The sequence below is a fragment of the Callorhinchus milii genome, unplaced genomic scaffold (assembly GCF_018977255.1).
Source record: "Callorhinchus milii isolate IMCB2004 unplaced genomic scaffold, IMCB_Cmil_1.0 Scaffold6, whole genome shotgun sequence".
NCBI lineage: Eukaryota > Metazoa > Chordata > Chondrichthyes > Chimaeriformes > Callorhinchidae > Callorhinchus > Callorhinchus milii.
Window position 1 is genome coordinate 16308075 of NW_024704747.1, and position 25872 is coordinate 16333946.

At 41.3% G+C, this 25872-nt stretch overlaps 2 protein-coding genes across 10 annotated transcripts in view; both read left to right on the forward strand.

The window, feature by feature from the left end:
• LOC103176837 (cytochrome P450 20A1) overlaps positions 1-1886 on the forward strand; it is a 31541-nt gene extending 29655 nt beyond the window's left edge. Inside the window, exon 13 of the mRNA XM_007890627.2 lies at positions 797-1886. Coding sequence (XP_007888818.1) covers positions 797-947 — 151 coding nt within the window. The 3' untranslated portion in view covers positions 948-1886. The remainder of the gene's footprint in view (positions 1-796) is intronic.
• A 7414-nt stretch (positions 1887-9300) lies between these two features.
• LOC103176836 (abl interactor 2) overlaps positions 9301-25872 on the forward strand; it is a 102035-nt gene continuing 85463 nt past the window's right edge. For all 9 annotated transcript variants that reach the window (XM_007890619.2, XM_007890622.2, XM_007890623.2 and 6 more), the window contains exon 1: positions 9301-9435. In XM_007890619.2, the coding sequence (XP_007888810.1) occupies positions 9319-9435 (117 nt within the window). In that variant the 5' untranslated portion in view covers positions 9301-9318. The remainder of the gene's footprint in view (positions 9436-25872) is intronic.

Genomic DNA, 25872 nt, shown 5'->3' on the forward strand with positions numbered 1-25872 from the left:
AGAAATGATTGTGGGGGTTACTTTACTGGCGGGAAGATACTTTATTCTCCAATACTATTCTCCTATTGCCTTCCCTAAGATTAATAACGTGCACCTTGCATCACCAAAGTGTGTAATTTTTAAATTTATTTTTGGTCAGCCGGGTGTCTGAAACATGTGGAACCCCATCACCATTATTAAGTATGCAAACCAACAACAACAAGATTGCATTTGTATAGCGCTTTTCATGTCGGGAGGACGTCCCAAGGCACTAGACAGTGCACAGCATTTCAGACCTGAGCTGGGGTCAGAGGGGGAGAGGGGAGGGGAAGGGGTTGACCGATGGCATGGTCGAAGAGGAGGGTTTTGAGGCGGGACTTGAAGGATGCTAAGGAGGGGGTGAGGCGAAGTGATTGAGGGATGGAATTCCAGAGGTTGGGGGCAGAGTGGCTGAATAAGACATGAACAAGCTGAGATTTCCATGCATCCCAGCCACAGATAGAAATCCCAGAGATAGATTGTAATGTAGCACTTCCACAACAACAACAAAATTACACTTATATAGCACCTTTCACGTCGGTTCCAATATTTTATTTAAAAAAGTGGGATAATTCCTATGGATAGAACTCTTAGACATGTTTGGTGCAATCCTCGCATGTCCTTAACATTCACACAATTGGGAATCTTTCCTCATTTTATGGACAGTTTGGGGACCACGTGGTTTCTGTAGGGTCTCGCGAAGCATTTCTAATCGGTCTCAAAGTTCATGCCTTCTCTTTTTCTCTCTGTCCTCCCTCCCTCCCTCTTCTCATGGTAGATTTGCTTATACCATGGCTATGATTGTGCTGTGCACGGTGATCAGGAAGCTGCGGCTGCATCCGGTGCAGGATCAAGTCGTGGAGATGAAATATGAGCTTGTCACGTCTCCTAGAGAAGAAGCCTGGATCGCTGTCAGCAAAAGGAGCTAGAGCCAGCCTGGGGACACAGAGGTTACACGATAATAGAACTGTCAGAGAGGTTGCCCTCTCTGGAGGTGTGGCATTGACTGTTAAAGATCTATGATCAAATTAATACAGTTGGATTCCTTCTATTGTCACTTTCGATTGCAGGCCACCCAGATCCACCAAACCAAAACAGTTCGCATGAAGCAACAATTACAGGGTTTTGCCACAAGCAGCTCTATGGAATGGATTTAGGGGCATCTCTTCCAGAAGAGAGTCACTGGATCTGCCATCCCTTTCTTGTGCTGATTTGTGGTGGCTTCTGAATGTTTTTCCGGCATTCAAAGTGGAGCCCCAATCTTGTCCTGCTGAGGCAGTGTTTGTGTACGGATGTCAGCTGTGTAACTTGAGAAGTTACGTGTATGACAGTCAAAAAAGGAAACATTGATTGAAAACTCAGATGGATCTGAGCATTTGGTAGAGATTTTATGGGGACTGATGGACGGAGAATACGAAGTGACAGTATGTGAGATGACAATTGACTGTGTTCATGATGGGAAGTTATAATCTATAGATTTACATTATAATAATTTCACTAATGCCATATGGAGGATTTTGTTAATTATAATTCATGTGGCTGCTTATTCCGTTTTAAAGATGGGTTTGATTTGGAGCGAGAGTGGAAGAAGCGATCATTGCTCAGGTGTTATCCTCTGTATAGTACATAACAGCTGCCATGTTCGCCCACAGTATATCCTGTGAAACGCTTTGAGACATCTCAATGACCTGATAAGGTGCAACATCATATGCAAGAATAATTATTATATACCTTACTGCAACCATTTTGCACTGCTCTCTACAGACAGTCTAACCGTATGGTTAGATCTATTTTGATGACTGCCTGCTAATGGAATACTTGGATCAAGGGAGATTTTTTTTAAATTAAAGACTTATTTTCCCTCAGAATCTTGAGTCTTTTTCTGTCTTAATGAAATCAATGTGAAGCCCTTGAAACGGTGTTGTTGCAAACATTTCATCTTTGCAGTTGCTAGCTTGAAAACAGGGAGTACTTCCAGCCACTTGCCCCAGGTCTCTGGGACTTCCTGAAAATCCCTCTACCTCGCACCCTTCAAGACTCTTAAAAACCTGCTTCTTCAACCATGCCTTTGGTCCCCTCCTTCCCAGTCTCCCACTTTTCAGACTATCCTTGTAAGTTCGTTCAGATACTATTCAACAAGATAGGCACAACGAATGCCAGCTGTTGTACTTTTGCTCTTTCACAAGTATATTTGGGCAACATGTTGGTGTGGTGGAGGCTGCGACCCTGATACTCTCCGTCACTGCAGCAGAGCGCAGTTGAAGGTATTTTCTAAAGCATTCAAAGTTCATGAAGGTGTTTGCTCCTCACTATGTGTAATTGTTTTCCTCTTTGTTGCCTCTTTCAGTCGAACACAAATATACCAGTCTGGGTTGTGCAGTAATCGGCTTAGAGAGGCTCACTCTCGAGTCTTTCTCCTTCACTGTGGGGAAGGGGCTGAACCTCTGCTTAAATAACAGTTAGATCTTATAATCAAGTCGTTGGAATGGAACGACCTCCATGACTGAGCCTACTATGTGGAAATTACAACTGTGTTGATTGTCTTTGTGGTTGAGTGGACCCAGGAGCATTATCAGTGAAACCCTGTATAAAAGATGAATTGGCCATTACAAAACACTCATTCGCTGAATGAGCAGACTAAAGTCCAACCTTTATTGCTCTGCAGTTTACAACATGGTTGGAGGGGAAAGAAGTAGCATGAAAGGATATAGCTTATTAATGAACAATTTGTATTCTGACCAACCTCCCCCCACCCCCTTCTCTTTTCCCTCCCTCGACTGCATTACTAACTTTAAATTACAATAGAAGATAATGCTTTTTCTTCATAACAGTTTAAAGTTGTGTCATCTGTTGCCAGCATCATATGAACAGTAAATATAGGTTTGGTGATTTTGGACCTGGTGCCGTGGCAAGTTTGCAGTGTGGGAAGAGTGCACATCTTCATCTTGCTTTTTATTAAAAATTGTAGCCTCACAAGCCTCACTTTTTGGGGATGAGTAAGTTCTGCTATTATAAAAATGTTTTACAAGAAACAAGAATGTAATGTTGATGAGGAAGGTGGAAGACCAATGACAGACTGGCGAAAAGCAATCCATCAATCGACTAACAACCAGGTTCCTATACTGCTAGGTAAACAGGCATGTGGAGTAAGGAAACTTGCTCAATGTTTCTATATTGACGGTGGGGGACACTGGGAGAACTTCTTGCTTTTCTCAGAAATACCAGTGTGAGATCTTTAATTTCCCCAGATCACCAGAAAAAATAATCTTATGAGATTAATCTTATTTGCAGTAATTATAAGGCATAACATTGGACCAATGTTTGAAACAAAAGCAGTAACTACCAGCCTCTGTATTATGCTCCCTGAGTCCCAAGTCACTCCTTTGATAATTGCACTACCCCACTATGCAGTTGAAGCATATAAATACGGATCTAAAATTGGGTGGTGGTGATGGCACATAAGCCTCAGCACCTGGACTATAGAAAGGAGAAAACTAGTCAGAATTCCTGCTGTTGATTGCTATCCAGTGACTCCTGATGGAGAGTGCCCTTTGTGTGGTTTTTGGGTGAGGACTTGATGAGGCTCGACCCTCCACGGTTGCATTGTACGTCTTGGTTCGCGTGTGAAGAATGAAGATCTGAGTGATGTATGGAAGGCTTAAAGGCTATGAAGCGAAAAATTTAAAATTATTAAAATTATTACAAATTATTAAAGACTGTAGCTTTTCTTAAACCTTGAGTTGAAACTAGTTGCAGTGTTCTTACTGCGACCCTGACTGAGCTAAATCAGTAGATCTGGGAGATAGATTTTTAATTCTAAGTCAAACGGAATTGTATTTCACTGAAGGTAAGCAACAAAAATAATTGGCTGGTACTTACTGTGTTTCCTAAAAGTGGAAAATGACTGGCAGGACCCCACATTCTTGTGTTTGCACCATTAGTATTGCTGCCCCAGCGTCGGTGGCTAATGATGACAGATGACGATTAATGCTGATGAGATGTGTATTTAAGATAACCAAAGCAATTTGTGTCTGGTAGGACTACGTTGCCCAAACTCTAGGGATGTGGACTGACAGCTGCAGCTGGAGGAAAGTATCTAACGGTTGTGAGTGTGAACTCTTGATAAAATATGCACTACATGAGTGATGGGGAAATACAGGCTTGACTGGAATAACAGCAAAACAATCTGAGAAAAGAGTACTTGTTCTCTGCTTGAGGAATTCTGTAGTGGTTAGGAACAGGTTAATTTAGTCATTGATGCACAAGATGGGGTTTTTCATGGCTAATGATGACATTAGTTCATCGTTGCCTTTTCAGACAAGTCTGTCAACTGGAAGAACTACAAATCAGGCACCATAAAATCTAAATCCCTGTTGGTATTTCAATTTTGCTTATTAATCCTCTTTAAATAATTTCTCATTTGTGAGGTGTTTAAATCATGGAAATAGCACGGAGGAAGCTATTTGGCCCATCGTGCAATAGCTCCCCCACTGGAGCAATCTGCTCTAGTCCCATTTCCCTAACTTTTACGTATCTTCTGTGCATTAAATACATGTAAATCAGATAGCTGCCTCCACACGGGTTTCATGAAAGTATTATTACAATCTTTTACAGTTCCTTTTTTGTTTATAATAAAATTGTCACCAAAGTGAAAGACCAAGGCGCACAGGGCCAAACTCTACCAAGATTAAACAGGTGAGCAATGAAATAAGAAAATTGTGGAAAAGATGGTCCCAGCATGTTAAACATTCTCGGGTTATTTTTGTGGTTCGCAAAGGTACACGGTAAACTGTGCAATGGGTAGAGGGAACATTGTGGAGTGGCTGCCAAATGAACCTAATGCCTTACAGTCCAAAATGGTGTTAGTATTCGGGGCAACTGCATTATTGCATCAGTGTCTCTCAGATTTTCAACTGTTGCCTTAAATAGTACAGCCAGGTAAACTGATCCACTTTCCAGTGGAAGGTAAAAAGAATCAAACACTTTTAGGAACGCCGGAGATAACTGGAGGGAAATACTGGCGAAGTGGAAAAAAAAGTACAAAAGTGGGTACATTCACTGAAGGGTTAAGATGCTGGTTCTTTTGTGCAGCTTGAAAGGAAGCCATTAATGAGCATGGCTGGCTGAGCTACAAACTGGAGTTGGATTACACCTCAGCCTCTCTGTACTCTGGCTCACCTGTGACTTGCTGCATCGCTTCCTGTAACTGGAGTGTCCTGACATTGTCAGTCAGCACAGATGCAGATAAGAAGATCCAGTACAAAATAAGAACAAATCTCTCTTTTTATACAAGATTCAATTTTCAGATGAATGGGTTCTTGTACACACAGCGTTGTGGATTGTGACTCCTGCTATCTTGCTGGTTGATATTGGACCTGCTATCAGTATCTTAATCCCACTCTGTGGGATTGTGACCTGAAACGCCCACAGTTGCATTCTGTTCTCTGAACAAAATGAATACTGTACCTGATTTATGTGTTTTCTTTGTTTCTCAAAGTTAATTCTTTGAACAGTGAAGCTAATTTTGTGTGGAGAGTATGGGGAGGAACTCTGTTAGTGCAGCGTTTTTTAAAAATAAAAAAGCGGTGGTGCTGAAGTTGGTGATCTTATCTGGAAGGCAGCACCAGTGCTAGTAGTGGGAATGCTGCAGTTAGCCTCACCTCATCTACATTGGGCTCGGGCGGTGGGGGTAGCAGAAAAGGACTTTATTTCCTGATGTGAATAGTTGGACGAAGCCAGAATCAGACTCAATGAGAATGACTTTGCTCTGTCATTCTTTATTGCTTGCCAACGCTGAGTTTGCTCATTATCTGGAGTCATATTGTGAGAAGATGGGAGAAACTTGGAAGAAAAATAATCGTGGTGTTACACATTTTGGACTGGGAAGCATTTTTGTTTCACACACATTTGTCTATATTTTAGCACTTTGGGATGTCCTCCTGGAGTGAAAGGCGCTATACAAATGTAATTTGTTGTTTTAGCAATTGCTTTGCATCAGACACCTGTCACACCCTCTTTCTGCAATGGTTACAGGTATAGCCTGAATTCACTTAGCATATTATGCAGAATACCTCATTAATTCTGAGCAAAGCATTGCAAAAATGGGAGCTAAAACTGAAAAACTTCGAGCAAGTTGGGGAACAAAATGAAGTTTGTCAATACATGCAGGGAAATTGATCAGAACACCACTCAGTTAAACATAATCGAAGAAGACAACGATTAAAGTTGTGTAAATTATGTTGAGCTGCAATCAACCATTGTATGTCAGATCTTGTTAATTTCTTAAAGACAGTGAGCCTTTTACAGCTTTTGCTGAAACACATTTCAGCAACAGCCTGTTTCATGGAGGAAAGTTAGATTGGCCATTGATGCCTTATACCCTCATTCAGTTCCCTAGAGGTAGAAAGAGTATGGATCGCTGGAGGAATTCTAGATGACATAGAACGATCCTGCGGTTCCAGAGCATCTAAAAATAAATTTGGAGGTGAAAGGTTAGCATCATTTACCACAACCCCCTTCCCCCACCCTGAACCAAAGTGGCTGTATCTGTACCAGGAAAACGAGAAAAAGATCCTAGTGAAGTTACAGAGGCCACATTGCTTCTCAGCATTCTGGTTGCACTCCGACAAGGCTTCCAGCTCCAAGGTTCAAGGATGAATTGGCAGACATGGTGGAATAAAATTCATAAATCACAGTCCACAGAGAGCAGTCTTGGCTTCAATAATAATGATCCTTGCGTTTGATATAGCGCTTTTCATGTCTTCTAGATGTCTCAAAGCTCTTCACAGAATATACTGTAAAGTGAATTGATTGTATATTTGTAGGCGAAAGATTGCCAGTTATTGGCATTCAATAAATTGGTCACTTCAATCCATGACTGTTTGTGGGATACTGCTGCGCACAATTGTCTGCCCCGTTTTGCACACAAAATATAGTCAATTCACTTTACAGTATATTCTGTGGAGCGCTTCGAGACTTCTCGAAGATTTATAAGGCGTTATATTAAATACAAGGATTATTATTTATTATGTATTATTCAGGGATACTGAAATATTAGTTTCTTGTCTCAGGATATGCAGGAAACTAAGCATCACCATGCAAAACTGCAATGTTGTGAGGAAGAGGCTGCAGGATATGGTCTGATATGTCGCCATTCCATCATATCACAGTGGGAGAGTCTGTGTAATCTACATTAGGATGGTTCTGCTCTTGGCTATATTTGATGGGTGAAATGATTTTGTTGTCTCTGTAAGCATTTGTAACAATTTTTGGGAATCTGTTCCCTTGTTATTGCAGTCAATCTTTTGCTAAGCGTTGTTGGACAAGCAGCAGGAAGCTTGCCAGACAGTAATTTCAATGGCAAGCTGTGTTGTTTTAGCTGCGTAAACTCCAGCAGTACCCCAGTACACGCAACTGAAACCCTCGTCCACACCCTTGTCACTTCCCAGCTGGATAATTCCAATGCCCTCTTCGCTGGTCTCCCCAGCTCCACCATACACAAAATTCAATTAATTAAAAACTCCGCCGTTCAGATACTCACCTGCACAAAATTCCATACCCCCATCACACCAGGCTTTGCCAGGCTCCACTGGCTCCCAATTACCGAACAGATTGATTTCAAGATTCTCTCACTCGTTTTCAAATCCCTTCATGCCCTCGCACATTCCTACCTACCCGATCTGCTTACCACCCACTCCACCACCCTTTGACTCCAGTCTCCTGTTTGTCCCTCATCCCCTCCGCACCATCATTGGTGGCTGTGCCTTCAGCTACTACGTCCCAAAACTCTGGACCTCCCTCCCTCAATCGCTGTGCCTTGCCCTCTCCCTCCCCACTTTCAAATCCCCCTTCAAGACCTTAATTTTGATCTCCCCTCCCTCTCCACCTGGCTCGGCGTCAAAGCCACTGTAAAGTGCTCCGGGATGCTACCCCACGTGAAGGGAGCTATATAAATGCAAGTTGTTGTTGTACACACTTTGGAGTCCCCAGTGCTTGACTGTTGCCTACTTGTGCCTAATATTTTCTGGAATTTGGCAAGCAGTGTATGACACTCCGGGGATCGAGTGCACATTCCAACCCAAACATGGGAATTTCCATATGCAGGTGGGATGCATGAAACTCTAACTGATTCGGATACTCTTCAGTACCATGATGCGTTTCTGCATATCAGACACCTGGCTGACCAAAACCGAAAGCATTGTTATGATTGCAATGCTTCGCTGTTTACTGTTGCCCTTATCTTCCTTATTTGTAGTGCAGGCACTTAAACTTCCCAAGTTCTGTCAAATGTTTTTGTTTCTTTTCTCTTTTTGTTGGATAGGTGATCACTGTTGCCCCGGGTTTATCTGTGTCTTGTGATTATATGCCTCTCACCAGGTCCTCGTTCCCGCCAGCAGTTCAGACCCATAGAAATGATGTTGATGGTTTTCGGAGCCGCTGAGGTGATGCGGCCGCTAGGTTCTCCTGTAGCTGGGACGTACCGTGTTGCTAAGGTGATGCTATTGCAAGCTTCTCCTGTAACTGAGGATATAGCTTGTTGCTAAGGTGATGCCCGTTGCTAGGGTCTCCATCTGGGTGTACCCTGTTGCTAAGTGATGCCGTTGCTAGGGTCTCCATCTGGGTGTACCCTGTTGCTAAGGTGATGCCCGTTGCTAGGGTCTCCATCTGGGTGTACCCTGTTGCTAAGGTGATGCCGTTGCTAGGGTCTCCATCTGGGTGTACCCTGTTGCTAAGGTGATGCCCGTTGCTAGGGTCTCCATCTGGGTGTACCCTGTTGCTAAGGTGATGCCGTTGCTAGGTTCTCCATCTGGGTGTACCCTGTTGCTAAGGTGATGTTGTTGCTAGGTTCTCCTGTACCTGGGAGTTGTCGCCTGTTGCTAAGGTGATGCCCGTTGCTAGGGTCTCCATCTGGGTGTACCCTGTTGCTAAGGTGATGCCGTTGCTAGGGTCTCCATCTGGGTGTACCCTGTTGCTAAGGTGATGCCGTTGCTAGGGTCTCCATCTGGGTGTACCCTGTTGCTAAGGTGATGCCGTTGCTAGGGTCTCCATCTGGGTGTACCCTGTTGCTAAGGTGATGCCCGTTGCTAGGGTCTCCATCTGGGTGTACCCTGTTGCTAAGGTGATGCCGTTGCTAGGGTCTCCATCTGGGTGTACCCTGTTGCTAAGGTGATGCCCGTTGCTAGGGTCTCTTGGCGGAAGTGGTGTATCCCACGGCCCCGCCCGGTGTTTCCGTTTCCGGTGCCCCCTCCCGGCTGCCACACTCTCTCTCTTCCCCATTCAGTGTCGGAAGATGTGGGGAAGATGGCGGAGCTGCAGATGCTGTTGGAGGAGGAGATCCCCGCTGGCAGGAGAGCGCTGCTGGACAGTTACCACAACCTCGACCGGGTGGCCGAGTACTGCGAGAACAACTACATCCAGGTAATGGCGGGAGCCCAGGCCGGGCTGCGGGGGTGAGTGGGGGGCGGCGGGAAGGAGATGTGGTTCGGCGGCGCCTCAGCCGCTCGGTGAACGGGCAGCAACTCCGCATCCTGACCACTCACAATGGCCTGGGGCTCGCGGGCGGGCGGGCGGGAGGGAGGGAGGGAGGGTGTGGGGGTGTGTGTGGGTGGGGGTGGGGGGGGGGATGAGGCAGGTTTCCCTTAGACCCCCATTGCTTCATTCTCCGTTCATCTATGTTTTGTGTGTGGCGATGGCTCAGTTCGTGCGTATTTGAGGGGAATTGCCCCCCTCCCTCCCTCCCTCCCTGTGCCAGTTTTGAATGTGTTGTGTGCTGTCGGTCACTGGGCTCTCTCTCGCCTCTCTGTGCGTGACTTTCCTCAATTTTCTCCTGGTATTACTCCTCTCTTTTCAAAAAAAAAAAATCTTTTTAGGGGGTGGGGGAATATGGTTGTATTTCCTTCTCCCTCACCCACGCGCAGGTTTTTACAATTTTTTTTAAAAAAAATCCTTATTATTAATAATAATGATAATAATAATTAAAAACAGCGATTGCGTTTACAATTCTCTGGAATCCCCCGGGGAATCCACGCAGAATTATATTTAAAGGGTTAATTTCGACGTTTCAGCGGGTAAAATGTGTCACGGCGTTTTATTTTTTTTACACACACACTTTAAAGAATTGGTGCAGAGCTCAAATCGAGTTTTTTTGGGGGGAAAAAGTTGAAACGCAATCGACGGTTTAAATCTGACGGTTTTAGGATACTGCCCTTTTCCATGATTTTTAGTTTATAATTAAATGTGTGCATGTGTGTGAGGTGGGGGATTGGGAGCGAGGCAAGGAAACATTCTGGGCTCCTGGAACCCCATTGATTTATTCCCTTTTCATCTATTTTTTATGTGGAGTGACTGCTCAGTTTGTGAATATTTGGGGCAAATCAAATTTTTTTTTTTACTGTCCCTGTTTTCAATGTGTTTCCTTTGCACATCTTGCTGTAGCATTACCCCAAATTAGAATCTCCCGTGTTTTATACAGTATAGAAGAGATTCGCTTTGGGCTGATGATGGGTTTTCAGTGTCTGGTTTGTTTTGGAGTTTGCAGTTTATTATGAGGTATACATGCAAAATGCTGTGGTGGTACCAAGGGAGAATTATTTGCTGAGGAATTTTGGCTCGGTAATCACAGCTGTTCATTCAGGCGTGTGCAGGCTCTTACTTGGGGTATTGTTTGTTTTGAATCTGTAATGTGGCACTATTTTAATGGTCAATATTCAGAAGGGTTTCTTGGTTCTATTTGTAAGTCTGGCTGAAGAAATGAAAACCCATTTCATATATCTGATTTTTTGACACTGCATAAACTGTTGCCGGCCATCAATTTTTCTCCTGTAGAATTTCAAAATATTTTGATGTATGTGATGGTAAAATGTGGAATGAATCGTCTGGGAGTTGGCGTGTGATTTACAACTTTTTAAATTAAAATCAATAAGTGGAGGAGAGGGTCAGATCTGTGGAATTAAAGGGACATGTTAAAGTGATTGAAATATAATTTTACCAAGTGCCTTTTTACATTGATTTGTGTTGAATGAAGGTTTTTAATTTTTCAAAAAAATCTTAAATTGAATCCACACCATAGAACCTACATTGAAGATGTATTTGTTGCAACAAGCAGCCAATATGGTAGTAATTTACATTTCCAAAGATCGAGCCCAATGAAAATTCCCTGAAAAATCCCTGTGACTTTAAATATTGATTTTTTTTCTTGGAAAAAGCAGCAAAACCAGACTCCAGTAGCCGCATTACAATTTTCTTTTTGGTGTGCATTTGCTAATCTGAGAATTGTGTTTTTTTATAGCGTGTGAAATTTCAAGGTTTGCCTTTTATGTTGCTGAGGGTTTGAGATTTTAATTTCAGTGTGAGAGGACTTGAATTGCAAAACATGTACATTGTATTCTCATTACTATATCTAAGTTATTGGAGGAGGAAAGAAGAGATATAAAGGATCCAATTGTTTTTTTTCCTGAGGCTGCTGACTCTTGCTGGAGTACAGTTCCAATGGTACTAGTGCCCTCTGTCACCTTACCCAAGTGGATTTTCTATGCATGTGAGCCAAGGTGCAGTGAGTTTTGGCAGATGAAAGCACCTTTGTACATTCCAAATTGAGTGATACTGCCTTTGGCCAGTGCTGACACCTGTGCTTTTTTCAACAGAAGCCACAAGAAAATGTTCAGGAGTGGAAATCCTGACTAATTTTTCCTCTCTCTTTTTCAACACTGCCCCCCCCGCACCCCCCCACCCTTTGTCCAGAGATGCTATGGCTCACTTGAGCTCATATGGCTTGAGATCCACAACTCAGTATAGATTAGGATTAAAAGGGAAGAAGGCATTGACTTCTTTTATGGATAGCTTGTTGGGGTCTTGTAAATATTTTCTATTCAAAGTGTTAGGTGTTTTTCTTTTTACGCTTGATTGTTCAATTTGAAATGAAACAAAAATAGATTTTGTTTAATCTCCACTCTTTTCCCAGGAGCAAATTGGAAGTCTCTGAATTAACTGATCCATTCCTTGTATGTAAAATTGAGTGACTAATTTGTTCATCCATGAGAGGGGGCGAGGGTGTTGCAACCAAAACAAATAGTGTTTTCACCTGATATTTGCATTTTCCAGCAGGGTCACTGGTTCAGGATCAGGAACCAGTTTTTTTTTGTTTCCCCTTTACCCCCAAACCTCCCTCTAACCTGGGGGTACAAGCCAATTGTTGCAGCCTTACTAACTAAGATTAGGTAACTCAGTCAGGATCAGAAATCATGCTTGGGAATTTCTGCTTGGTATGGCTTACAATCTAATATCACATGGAGGGGAAAAAAATGCAATGATTATTGTGCTACATGGTGTCATTATACAGATCGTGACTAAAATTTGTATATGGCATGATGATGTCCCACACATGTGCAACCACCCAGCCCTCCACCTGAATAATCTGAATATGAAATACCTTGGCTCTCAGCCATTTTTCTGTGTTCTGCTATGATTATATAGGTAGGTGATTAAAGGCTTTGCCAACTTTCTATTTGTGCTTGGGATGTGCAACGTGACTGTATTGGATACAGACTGGAGTCTGTATACAGGTGATCAAATCACAGCTATTGACAATGTGATCGGAAGCACGTGGTGACAAAACCGTTTTAGTCTTGGGCTCCATCAATGGTCAGGTTTTCATTTTGCAGAGGCTCAACCCTATATGGATGTCCTGGTTATCGAGCTTGCTAAATAATTGTACTATAAATCAGACAACTGTACTTTCAAACTGACTTGAGTAGATAATGATGCTCTGTGCATTTCAGCATCAATTAGTATGTGATATTAGAGAGCCTTTAAACACAACAGTCAGTATGTCCGTGCCCAAGCTTTTAATCCTCGATTTCTTAAAAGATTGTCAACAGTGTATTTTATACTAAAATTGATACAAAGCTCACAATGAACCCGAAATCTTCGAACTCACCTCTGAGATAGAAAGTTATGGGTTCAAGCCCCATAATCGGAACATGGAACTCGTATTTGCTATGTTTTTCAAATGTAGGCCAGTTGACACTCCAGTGCAATGCTGGGGGTATGCTGTATTTTAGAGATGCCATCTTTCAGGTGAGATGTGAAAATGCAGTCCTATCTGCTCATTCAGGTGGATGTTAAAGATCCCACGGCACTATTCAAAAAGAGGAAGGAGTTTCTCCCGAGGTTCTGACCAATAATCCCCCAAATAAAATTTGTCTTTCACTTCATGGCTGTTTGTGGGATATTGCTGTGCGCAAGTTGCTGCCTCATTCACCCACAAAATACACAGTCACTCTGCTTTACAGTATATCCTCTGAAGCTCTTTGAGATGTCCTCCTGAAATGAATGGCGCAATATCAAATGTAAGAATTTTTTGTTGAAATCCCCCCCTTTGGTTTGCATCAATAACACCTCTTTAATCCATCATCCCCTGTTCTCTACCCCACTTTCTCCTTTGTCTTCCTTGCCCTGCCCCTCCCCTCTCTGTTAGCCCTTAAAAGCCTCTCTCTCCCAACATGCCCCAGTTCTGATGAAGGGCCGTGGACCCGAAACGTTGACTCACTTTCTCTGCAGATGCTGCCTGAGCTGCCGAGTATTCCCAGCGACTTCTTTTTGTTTCTGATTTCCAGCATCTGCAGTATTTTTGTTCTGTTTATTATAATTTGACCTAATTAATAGATCAAATGACACTCTTATTCTATAATACTTGTAATAAGGTGACTGCATGGAGCATTACAATAAGCACAGGATATATGTTTGTGTTGCTGTTACTGCATGCAAGCCATCTGATAGTGGATGTGCCAAACCCATTTGTGACAGAAGATCCACAAAGAAGATGAATTTAGTAGTTTTGTACGTGTGAAAGTACATATTCTACGTCTTCCCAAAGGCCTCAGAAAACTTTCACTTGCTGGAAGGATTTGAGGCAAGATCTGCTATTGTTGAAGGCTAACATGGTTAACATATTCTTTATAACCAGGTAATTTTGTCTGCAAAATATACAGTCAATTCGCTTTACTGGATATTCTTGAATGGTAAAGGATGTGCTGTGCTATAGACTGGGTAATTTAGTCCAGTCTGCCATTCATCAGCCTGTTGCCAGTTTGATGATTATAATAATAATAATCTTTGCATTTGATATTGCGTCTTATCACATCTGCGAGACGACTCAAAGCGCTTCACAAAACATAAGTGAATTGACTGTACATTTTGTGGGCGAAACGATATAATGAGTAGTGCATTGTTTATTGTTTAAAAATTCTTTTGTCTTAAATCACTTTACATTTAACTTTATCTGGATTGCAAAAGTAAACCCTGAATTTCACAATGCATGTTTCAAAGCTATGTAATGCTTCTCCTCGGTCATTGCTTTAAAAACCAGTACCCCTCGCTGCCTTGTCCATCAATCCAGAGACACTGGAAAAATGGTGCATTGGTCCTGCTCAGTCACAATTTAAAGATATTTGGTGGGGGTTGGGTAGGGTTGCCTGAATGTCTGAACGTTGTCATTCTTTAAGCGAGATAGTGTTCTTTTCTTGCCTGAGTGTCAAGATTGTCTTCCTTCCTGCAAATCAATGTGAAGAATTTAATAAGTGTGCTGGTTAATTCAGGTTTCATTGAAAGGGTGGTTCTCCATTGCTAGGTGAGTTATATATCACGTGAAAAACATAATTCTGCTTTGAGGATTTTGTAACTCCTTGCATATTTCTCTGGATTTTGGGTGATCTACTTTGTTTTTCTGATGACTGTTGTAGTATATTTGAAATGGCCCAATGCATTGTTTCTCTGGCAGCAACAATGTAATTAGATTGGAGGTCGACCACAATAACACTCAAGGCACATGAGGGCCAGTGTTCTTAAACTGTACAAGGCATAAATATATATTATATATATATTTTGAGTTACTATAATTGCCTTCAGTGAAATACAAGAACCAGCAGCTTATATCTGGTGGGAGTGAATTCAGGTAGAATGCTCTTGTGCAGGCTCTGAAAATGACAGAAGGGCCGTCCTGAAAGTTCATGGCATTGTCATTTCATTTGTGGAACAGATGTAAAATGGAAGAGTCCAGGATTGAGTAAAGGTCATTCAGCCCTCCCAACTTGCCCTCTGTTCTGGGTCTTGTGTGAAGATGCAATTTGGTCACTTCATCTGGAGACTCAATATGGAAATTGCATTGGCAGTGATGGTTTGGCCGGTTTGTTCCATAAGTGAAGGCCATTTTTAAGGAAGGATTAAAAGATTACTGTTGGACTGGAAACAATGTGATTGGATGTGGGAAAGTCAGAAGACAAATGCTCTGCACCCAATAAACAATTTTGAGTGGTCCTGAAGATGGCCATTATGATTTGAAGTGACTGAGCACCATCTGTGTTGTGTAATAAAATATAGATTTGTGGTATTCCAGACCATGCCTATGGGCTAACTGCAAAATGACCACTGCCGTAACCACTTGTATCTGTGACCTAACTGCAAATATACCCTTTGCGTCTCACACCACCTGTGGTTTATTATGCTGCTACTGGCATGATTCTTTGGAAAATACCACTTTTTGAAATTTCAAAGGTTGAAATTGTATTCAATTATCTTCATGGGCATTGGTAATGGGAGGGGTTAAGACCCTCTTTGTGGTTTATGGTCCGTTGACTGAGATCAGTTCTCAGGCTTGTGAGATGAGTTGGCTGCTCTGTGCTTTGTGCAGCATGTGGTGGGGACTATAAAACAATACATTTTCACAGGTATCTAATTTTCAGTGGTGTGAAGTGGTGCTGGTAGGAATTGTGAAAGTAACAGATGTATAATAAATTGAAAATATGATTGAAGAAACCATCAGAATTAAAAATCAGCATTTAGTCCTGCTTCAAGGATGACGTTAAGTAGATACTGGAAGTTCAACAAGATTTAAGATTTTGAATATTTTTCCTTTTCAATTTAACAAGTGATTGTTAATTCTGATTCAGAAGTTTCCTGTTGGAGAGAGGGAATTTGGTCAGCAGGGGATATGGTTTGAGCCTGAGGAATCTCAGTTCTTTGTGTAATACATTTCCACTTCACTGTGTGTAAACTTAAGAATCCATTATATATATACTGTATATGCATTTAAAAATTCTCTCGAGGTGCTCATTGCTTCTTGGTAAATAGTTTTCTGCAAAGTACAGTAACTGTGTCTGTGGGCAAACAAGGTTGTCAGTTTGCACATATCAATGTCCCACAAACTGAATGACCAATTGTACCTGGAGGATTAATGGACAGGATACCAGGAGAAACTCCCTTCTCTTTTTGAATATTACCACGGAGGTCTTTAATATCCTCCCGAACAGGCAGATGCGATCTCGGTTGAACTTCTGATTTGAAAGATGACAATTTTGACAATGTAGTGTTCTCCAATAACATTATCATTCTAGACTTCGTTCCAAGTCCCTGGCATTTTTAACATCCACCTGAATAGGCAGTTGTGACCTCAGTTTGTTCTCATCTGAAGGACAGCGTCTCTAATGATACAGTGTTTGCTCTCCCAGCGCTGCTTTGGAGTGTCAGTTGAGACTGAGTTCAAAGTGCTGAAAGGAGGATTGAGCCCAAGGTGTCTACCAACTGAACCAGGCTGGCAAAAATGGGTCCCATTTGCCCTCTGGTACTTCCTCAAAGTGTTTTTATGTGGGTGTTTGACAGCGATTGTCAGCAAAGCTATTTCCCTGTTAGGTGATTGAGAGAGCTTTATTGACAGATTTATCTAAGCAGTTGCTTTGCCTGTTCGTATTGGCTGATGGCATTGGTGCAGTTTGTATGCAAGTCTGCTGGCTGTGACCCAAGTTACAAGAAGATACCACCTTGTATCGTGTCATCTGGTTCCAGCATTTTATCTCCATGCCCAGATTTTAAAGTGCAGAGATTCAGGCACATTTCTTTGGAAATTATCCAGTAACTAAAATTACTTGAAACCAGTAAAGCAAAGCGAGTGCCATACAGGCATCTCTAAAATGAAGACATCATCTCATAGTTCAGGTGAGAATGCATTATTTTTTTACCCGCTGGATTTACCTTCCCAAAGAGACTTGATTTCTTGAATATTGCAGAAATTTATAATAAACTTGAATTTTATTAATAATACTAAAATCCTTGCATTTGGTATAGCTCCTTTCAGGTCAGAGCTGTTCAAAGCGCTTCACAGGATATACTGTAAAGTGGAGTGACTGTTCTGCGGGAGAGGACACGGGTTCCAGAGTTCTGGATGATCTCTGGAGGGAGGAGTTGGGGAGGTCGCATAGTCAAGCCTGGGAGTCTGCGTTATCAACAGAAGTAACACACTTGGAAGGAATTCCCATTTGCAACTGATTGAGGAATCTCACCAAACATCACAATTTAGACTTCACTAAAACCCGAGAGTGTATTTTGTTTTGGGGTTTTCATTATTTAAACTGCCTAACGTATTGGCGGAAGAATGCAATTGATACTATGTAGTTGATCGATCGTTGCCACATATTGCTGCGCACAGCTCTGAGCACGTTGGCGCCCTTTTTGGGCAGGTTTTCATTTATCTTAGTGATAATTTTTTTAAAAAAAGAATGACTGAAATCATCAGTTGGCACCGCCACAGAATGTGTGATTTACACTTTTCCCGAGCTTAGTTTTATATTCAGTGGCCGAAATGCACTCGATTTGTGCAAATGAGCAGTTGAGCAGCATACATACTGAAGTTGTAAAGGGTGCCTGCTGCTGACTGGTTAATCCACTGCTGTTTGGACTGGGCCCTTTCACTGCTGATTAGCAAATTTTGTTTCAATATAGGATTATGGAATTAGCAGGGGATAAATAGATTTAATGTGAGCATTATAATTCTTGTGCTTGCAAAACAGGATAGAAGTGCATTTTCTTGCCTGTTAGGTTCTGTGCCACATGCCCTGCTCTGGATAGCGGATGGGTAGTAATATACTTCCTTCCCTCTCTGTTGATATTCAGCAGCAGGTATGCATGAGTTTCTCCTTGTGTCTTGGCCAACAATCCACCAGATAAATTAGTTATTCACTTCATGGGTGTTTGTGCGACCTTGCTATCTGAAAATTGGTTGTTCCATTTGACTACAGTCGCTACAAATAACAGCTTTAATAACGTGTATTAAAAAAAAATTAACAATATATATCTGTTAAGTGCTTTAAGGCATTTTGAAATAACAACAACAAATTACATTTATATAGTGCCTTTCACATCAGGAGAATATCCGAGATGCTGGATAATCATAGGTGATATATCAGATGTAAGAATTATTTGAAATCTAATACCTGCCAGGCAGTTCGTTATCTTTAAAGTTAGATTTGGAGGCAACAAATCATGGGATCTTGGGAAATTGCTGTCTTTGTATCTAAGTGTGTTTATTGCAAAAAGACAGTGGGGCTGATGCAGTGCTCGGAGAAACCAGCCCTCATATACACAATTGTGGATAACCGCTCGTACACCGCGTGTCATTTGAAATGAGCAGTGCGCTTCTGTTTGCATTTCATTGACTCTGTTTAAGAGCAGTTCAACTTAAGATTCATTTTTAAAAACATTTTTGTGCAAGTTTTAAAATCTTTTCTTCCTCCCCAATCCTGTGTACTATTTCCCTCAACGAGCCCTATTTATCCTCCAGTCTCTGCCAGGGCTGTGGAATTGCCTGGAGGATTATAATAATTCAGAGATGATATTCTCGTGAGTATGTTGCCTTCCATTTGTGTAGCTTTGTAGGTGGTATAAACAATTCACTAGCTCGAGCAACTTGGGAATCAAACTGTAGCATGTTGATCTGAAACTCCCCCCAAGCTTCATTTAAATATGAAGGAGGGGAAAGGAAGAAGAAGCTGGGAACGACTCGTTTTTTTGTGTGTTGGCTAAAGGAGAGCTTCAAATTACAACTGTATGTAATTCCCTTGATAGAGTGTCATAAATAATCCATAACAGGGGAATTAAATTACTGTTTGGAAATACTGGGCTGTTAAAGAAGTGTCCTTCTGCTCGGACAGCTTTATGACAATATTAGTGGTTAATGAGATTTTTTTTGCAGTGGTTTCTCTGGAGCTACAGCCTCGCGAGTAACTTTGATCCCTCTGAGTGAATCGCATCTGCTGAAGGCTCCAGTTTAATTCTGTCCATATTGCTCTCGATTCCTTATCTGTGGCTTTATATTGGTAATTCACATTGCTGGCATAAATTGTGGGAAATCTGGATGCAATAAACCTGGGAAACAGCAGAACCTGCTTTTCCAGAGCTTTAATGTGTGGAATAAAAATTGTTTGGAAATCTTGGCCTGTCTCCAAGATCTCTCGAGAATTGCATTGTGTTGTGCTGCCATTTCAATCCCCTGAACTTGCACTGTCCTTCCCAATCACTCAGACCAAGTGATAGTATTTCTGTTTTTTTCTTCCTCCAAGTTCATCAAAACGCTACTTGCAGTCATTTGATCGGTGGATTGGCATTGCATTGTCTATGGGTAGATGTGTTAACCTTCAATGTTAAATTTGGATCACTAGCAGATTACCATCAGCCCTTCATTGATGCCTGACTGTGCATTACTGTCCCAAAAAGCAGAGACCTTTAATAATAATAATCCTTGCATTTGATATAGCGCTTTTCACGTCAGGAGGACGTCCCAAAGCGCTGCACAAAACACACTGTAAAGTGAATTGACTGTATATTTGTAGGCGAACTTCAGAGGTTGTTCATAACTGTTGCTTCTTTATACTGGACCTGTTGCTGCAATTGTGTGACAAATCCCTAAACACTAGATCCTGCAGGATGAGTTAATAAGCAATAAAACTGCAATGTCTAGGGAATAAAACAAGAATGCTGGCAATACACAGCAGGTTTATCAGATAGCTTACATTTTTTGGGTGTGAACTTGCATAAGAATTGGGCACGTAAATGCAGTGAAAGCCAGAACTTCTGATGCAATCTGCATTGTTAACTGCTTCCCTAATAATAAAAAAATACAACCCGTTTTCTGTGCAATGTGCTTCTGGCAATCAACAGGCTTTTTCAAAGAGGCTCCAGTGTGCCAGCTCACTTATGTGTGAATGGTGAGGTACGGTTGCAACTGCAGTAGTCAAGAGACACAGAGCAATTCTTGCCAACTCCATACCAGATGTCCAGATTTTGGAGTTTTTATTTAAATGAGTACAACAAAGCTTTGTGTTCTGTTCTCATTTCTCAGAATATTGCCTTACTACTTGAACTTGCTGCTACGAACTCTGTTGGAAGTTGTGCTTGAATGATTTAATTCTATTTAGTTTGACCTCATCCACTTTCATTAAAATCCTTTATTTACCATGGCATCTTGTTCATCTGTTATTTTAAAGCTCTAAAGATGAAACCTTAAGCAAGTGGTCAGAGGTTTAATAGCACATGTGTTTAATAGCAAATTGTACCATTTGCAATTGTTTTCATGTAAGTGGTTTCAAATCTCATGCAGAGCAGAGCTGAAGAATAGAGAAAGGTGAAAAGTCCCTCCTTTATTGAGGATATCATTCAAACCGCAGTTACCAGAGAGCTAGTTTCAAAACATTCCAAGGGCAGAGAGTAGAATTTTAATAAATGCAGAGTTTTAAAAAAAAGTTTGGATATTTGTGAATGAATGATGGAGTAATATTTTTAAATACATTTTCACTTTTTTCTTGCCCACATACCATCCATGTCTCCTGAAGGTACCAAGTTATGCTGGGGAACATTGGGACTGGGCAAGCGAGCACCCTGGCATAGCCTGCGAGACCAGGTGGTGTTAGGGCATTAGACTGTGTGGGGTTGGGGCTGTATCTGTATCTGTGGAGTCCTGTAGCTCAGTGGTTAGAGCACTCGCTTTGCAAGTGAGAGACCTGAGTTCAATTCCAGGCAGGGCGAAACCTTGGGCAAATTTCCTTACTCCCCACGCCTAATCATAATCCCTCCAAAAACAATAATAAATTGGTCATTTTCAATCTACGACTGTTTGTGGGACATTGCTGTGCGCAATTGGCTGCCGCGTTCGCCCACAAATATGCAGTCAATTCACTTTACAGTATATTCTGTGAAGCGCTTTGGGACATCTAGAAGATGTGAAAAGCGCTATATCAAATGCAAGGATTATTATTATTATCTGCAAGCTGTCCAGCGTAGGCCATCAGAAGCAGGAGAAAAGTGGCTGTAGGCATAGACATTTTTTGCATTTTGAATTATTTCCATGGTGGTGAAACAGAAGTGATATTTACCATGTGTAATATTTTTATTTTTCCTGTTGCTAAGTTGAAAATCTTGCGGGGATTGAATTGTCACCAGTGCCCAGTGGGGCAATCAAATCCTGAAACCGTAATTGCATAATTAAATTTTTAACCCGTTTACAGTTGTGCAAGAAACCAGATGGCTTCCTCCCTGAGAGCTGTGTAAATGAGTCTGAATAAACATTCCCATTTGACTTCTTAGGAAGAGATGGAACACTGCCTGTTAAATATAGATACTGTTAAATGGACTAATACCTACTCCACTGGAATGTAGGATGTAACAAAATGTGTCTTTTCTGATTTCAGTCTTGATGGATTATTCCAGTGTGAAGCCCCTCAGGTGACTTGTTCTGACAGGGATTTTTAGGAGCAAGTTTAACTTAAAAGGCGAGTGGGGGGTTCCTTCCCTAAACGACTCAAGTGGGTTTACTGGCTTGTTCCAACATGCTGAGTTGCCTATGGAGCGGAAGAGGTGTGAACCAGATGTTTGCTTTGCCTTTCTGATCAAAGGATAGGGCAGTTTAAAAGTAGGAGTATGTTTCTCCTCCTTTTTTACACACTGTGGAAGTATTAGATCAGAGCGTTAATAGAGCATAGCAATGATTTCTTTAGTTATGTTAGATGACCAAACTGGTGGAGCCATTGATGATGATGGAGCTTTGGTAAGATTTATTGGGAGGAGATCTGCTGTGGCAGGGTAATGCTTGGTCAGACAAGTCTATTTGGAAGTAAATCCTAAATGGAAGAAAATGGTCTTTTATTTCATTTTCTTCAAATTATTTGTGTTAAACTAATAGTTTGATTTTATTTTGAAATGTCTCTCACTGGTTCAAATGTAACAGCCTACGCTTTGAGGTTTATAGCTTTAAGAAAAGTATAGGCAAATGCAATAGCCAATTTGTGCAATGCAAAATTTCACAAACAGCTATGAAGTGAATGACCAAGTAATTGGAAGATTATTGCCAGAACACCAGGAGAAACTCTTTCCAAAAAACCAAATGGAATATTTAAAGTCCATCTGAGCTGACAGAAAGTCTCACCTGAAGGTCTGCACCTCTGATAATGCAGCTCTCTCTCCCCAGTACTTCAGTGTAGCAACATCTTGGGATTTTGAGCTCCAGGGCCAATGAGGGGCTTGAGCTCACTGACCCAGAGGTGAGATTTATATCAAATGAGTCAAACAATCCCTGGAGTGGCTTCCTGTCTCTGTGAACATGCGGAGGTTGATTACCTGTACCTGGTTGACAGCTCACCTGGGTAAGAAGAGAGGAGAGCTCTGAAATTTCAATTAGTTGTGCATCTCCTTTTAATGGTCGGCCAGGCTCTCATTTTTTGGACTACAAGCAAGCCATAATGAAAGAAAATCCAAGTAACTGGGTAGCCTGAATTACCTTTTCTCATACATAGTGAATTTGTTGGTGAAGAGACAGATTTGCTTAGAGAAATTAGATCATAAAGTAGGGAAGAAAAGAAGAATCAATGTTCTGACTAACCATTTTGCAGTTAATGAACTTGAGGAAACCAATCCAGCCCAAAACCTTACATTATTGAACACTACTGGTGTGTTCCCTGGATGACATGTTGATACTGACAGCTAAAGAACCATGTTAATCCATGCAATTTGGTTATCCTGGTACCATATTTCCTTTTAACCCAAAACCTTTTCTGAGAAACATTGTAACATTACATTGAAAGCATTGGGCGTTTAGTTGCCTAAATGTCCATATTATCCACTTGTATGTGGAAAACTGCATCTGTGAGAGAATGAAATCTGTGTGAAGATTTGTATTTTTCCCACACCAACAGTGTTGGCACCTTTCACTGGACAATGACACTGCAGTGAGTGAGTTCCCACCTTCTGTGGGGCAGGCCTTGAGATTAACACTGGTCCAACATCCAACTAATCTAGCATCAGACCAGCAACGGGGATTTTGATTTGGATCAACAGATCTGAAAATATATTTCTTGTACTAATTCACACCCTCTGTGCTGTGCTCCCACACGTGGGCATGTACTGGGTTTTTACAGACCACTTCTAAGAAAGCTTTGTGCGTAAAAGGCACCGCAAATCCTGGATGGATTCCTGTTATGCTTTGAGGTACCAGCTACTGATTTTGCAGCCTACGCTTTGAGCTTTGCAACTTGAAGAAAAGAACTTTGCAAGCTTGTGTTGATCCCTTCAGTCTCCAGTCTGTCATGGGTTTTTTGTACTGCATCTGATCAGTTGTAGTCCTTTGCTTCTCTTCCCACTGACAATCAAAGATATATTCAGTTTCTCTGTTTGAAGTCACAGCAGCTTCAGGTGAGTGAGCAGTTAATTTATGCTAGTTTATATTTTAAAAAGTACTGTTTCCCAGCACAGACTCTGTTCAGTGGGGCCTGACAGAGGAATTTATCCACCTAATATTTTAAAAATGAAGTTTGAAATTCATTTATTATACGTAACTTGTTTTATTGTCAAAACTAGTCTACTTGTCTATCAATCATCTAGAAATAAAGTGCTGCTCTGGCTCAACACATTTCTCCCCCTGAAATAAGATTACGAGGAATTATTCTTCTACACCTTTTTTTGTATTTGCTGAATCACATTTTCTCACAGCAGAGAAGTCAGTGCAATATGAAATTGACTGCAACACTGCTTTGGATATTCCAGCCCGTGGACTGCTGTTCAGGTGTTTAGCTTGCATACATTTTCAGAGCACGTAACTGATAAAAATACATCAATACACGAATCATTCGATTGTCTTGTATACAAACAAAATCCTCTGGAGGTGGTGTTCTGTACATTTATTTCCTATTCTTTTTGGTTTCCCTGCCCACACTGCCTCGGCCAGTGGTGTTTGGGAACCATTTGCGTGGAAGTAACATAGGTATCTTGTGGCTACTGCCTCGGACTTATTAAAGCAAATCTTGCTGTGGGAATAATGCCTGTCGTACTCTTCAGTTCCCCAAAGAATCTCTGGTTAGGAACATAATTTATCTTTATAGAGAGGAATTGTGTTTGCTGAAGGAAATCCCTTGGAGTGAAATCCACTCTACTATGCTAAACAAGTAGCCGGAATTTCAGAACTAGAATGCACCTATCCTCCTTTTCCCCGCGAGCCTGTTTTTTTTTGTTTGCATTATTTAATGTTCGGGAATAGTCAGATGGACCTACAACTCAACCTGTAAAGAAATGTTAATAGTTTCATTATAATGTGGTCTTTTCATCACCATCATGAGGAATTCAGTTGCAGCTTCCTCCCGTGAAAAGGATCTACTCTGGATGGTGTGGATCATTTTGCTACACGCAGACTCTGCATAATTTTATCTGGAAACTAGTTTTTATTAAAATAAACATTGAAAGTGGATATTCATTTAAATAGCAACAATGAAGGAATTTCTGGTACCTGCTAGGTAACTTGAGGAAGAAAACTGATGGCTCTGCAAGTCCTTGTGCAATTAAGGTGGCCTTAGACAGGTGGCCTTAGACTACTCTTGTGAAAATGTTTTCTTCCACCTTGGGTTTGGTTCCTCAGGTGCTGTTATTCCTCAGGTATCTTGTCCAAGTATTGTTTCTTTGTGCCCAAGCAGTCCATATAGTCATTACAGTTTAACCTGTTTGCACTTGAAATCCACATGTGCTCTTTCCAAAGAAGCGTTATTGGATAGCGTTTGACAAGGGGAACCTGTCTGCTACATGTATTCCTTGTTCCAAATCCAGCTGGCATTGGCAACTGTTGTATTGTTTTGGCAGTAATATTGTTTTTCCGTTTGTGGTGGTCTGAACAACTGTTAGTACAGAAGCTTAACCTGTGAGGAGCTCATTTGTAAAATCAGGTAATTGAAGTGCTTTACATGGTCATTTATTGTTTTCTGTTATAGTGCAATTTAATGTTGAAAGTTAATGTTGTTTGCAGCAGATTTGAATACCAAATATGTTGTATGTGTGTATAGTTTGAAGTATTTTTTGATGAAGTGCCACATCGTGAAAATCACACCTATGTAAATGTGCCACCTGAGCTGTGATAAATGGTACCGAGGATGCAGTAGATCACCTGATTTGCAAAATCTAAAATGGTGAAAAGAGCTATTTTTCAACAGACTGGCACAAGAACATGTTCCTTCGTGTTTTAATGGAAATTAAAAATGTATTTATGTTGTGTGAAGAACTTATCTTCAAAAGGTTTCCAGCAAATTTGATTTAAGATTCACAATCATGCAGAATTTTGGAAAATTGTCATGTTAATTCTTAATTTGGTAGCCAGATTTCTGCGATTCTCAAAACAACTGGAAAACAGGCTTCCAAGTTGAGATTAACTTTACGGTTTCCAAAATTCTACACTACCTTAAATTTTATGTGAATGGTCATAAGTCTCAGACTTTGAAGAATATCAGACATCTGGGTGTCGGACTGATAATAAGATAGACTCCCGTGGCTACTTATGAAAGAATCATCCATTCTTCCTCAATAGTGATCCCCTACATAGTTATGGGTTTTCTTCATTGTTGGGGCTTATGACACGAAGAAATTCTCTTCACTGCTTGTCAGATTTCTCAACTGTTGAACAGTGGCTTGTGCTCAGCAGGATAATTCTGAGCTGACAAAACCTTGCACTGTTTTGTGTGCATCCGGCAGCCCTGGCTAGTAACCCTGGTTGTAATCTGCCTT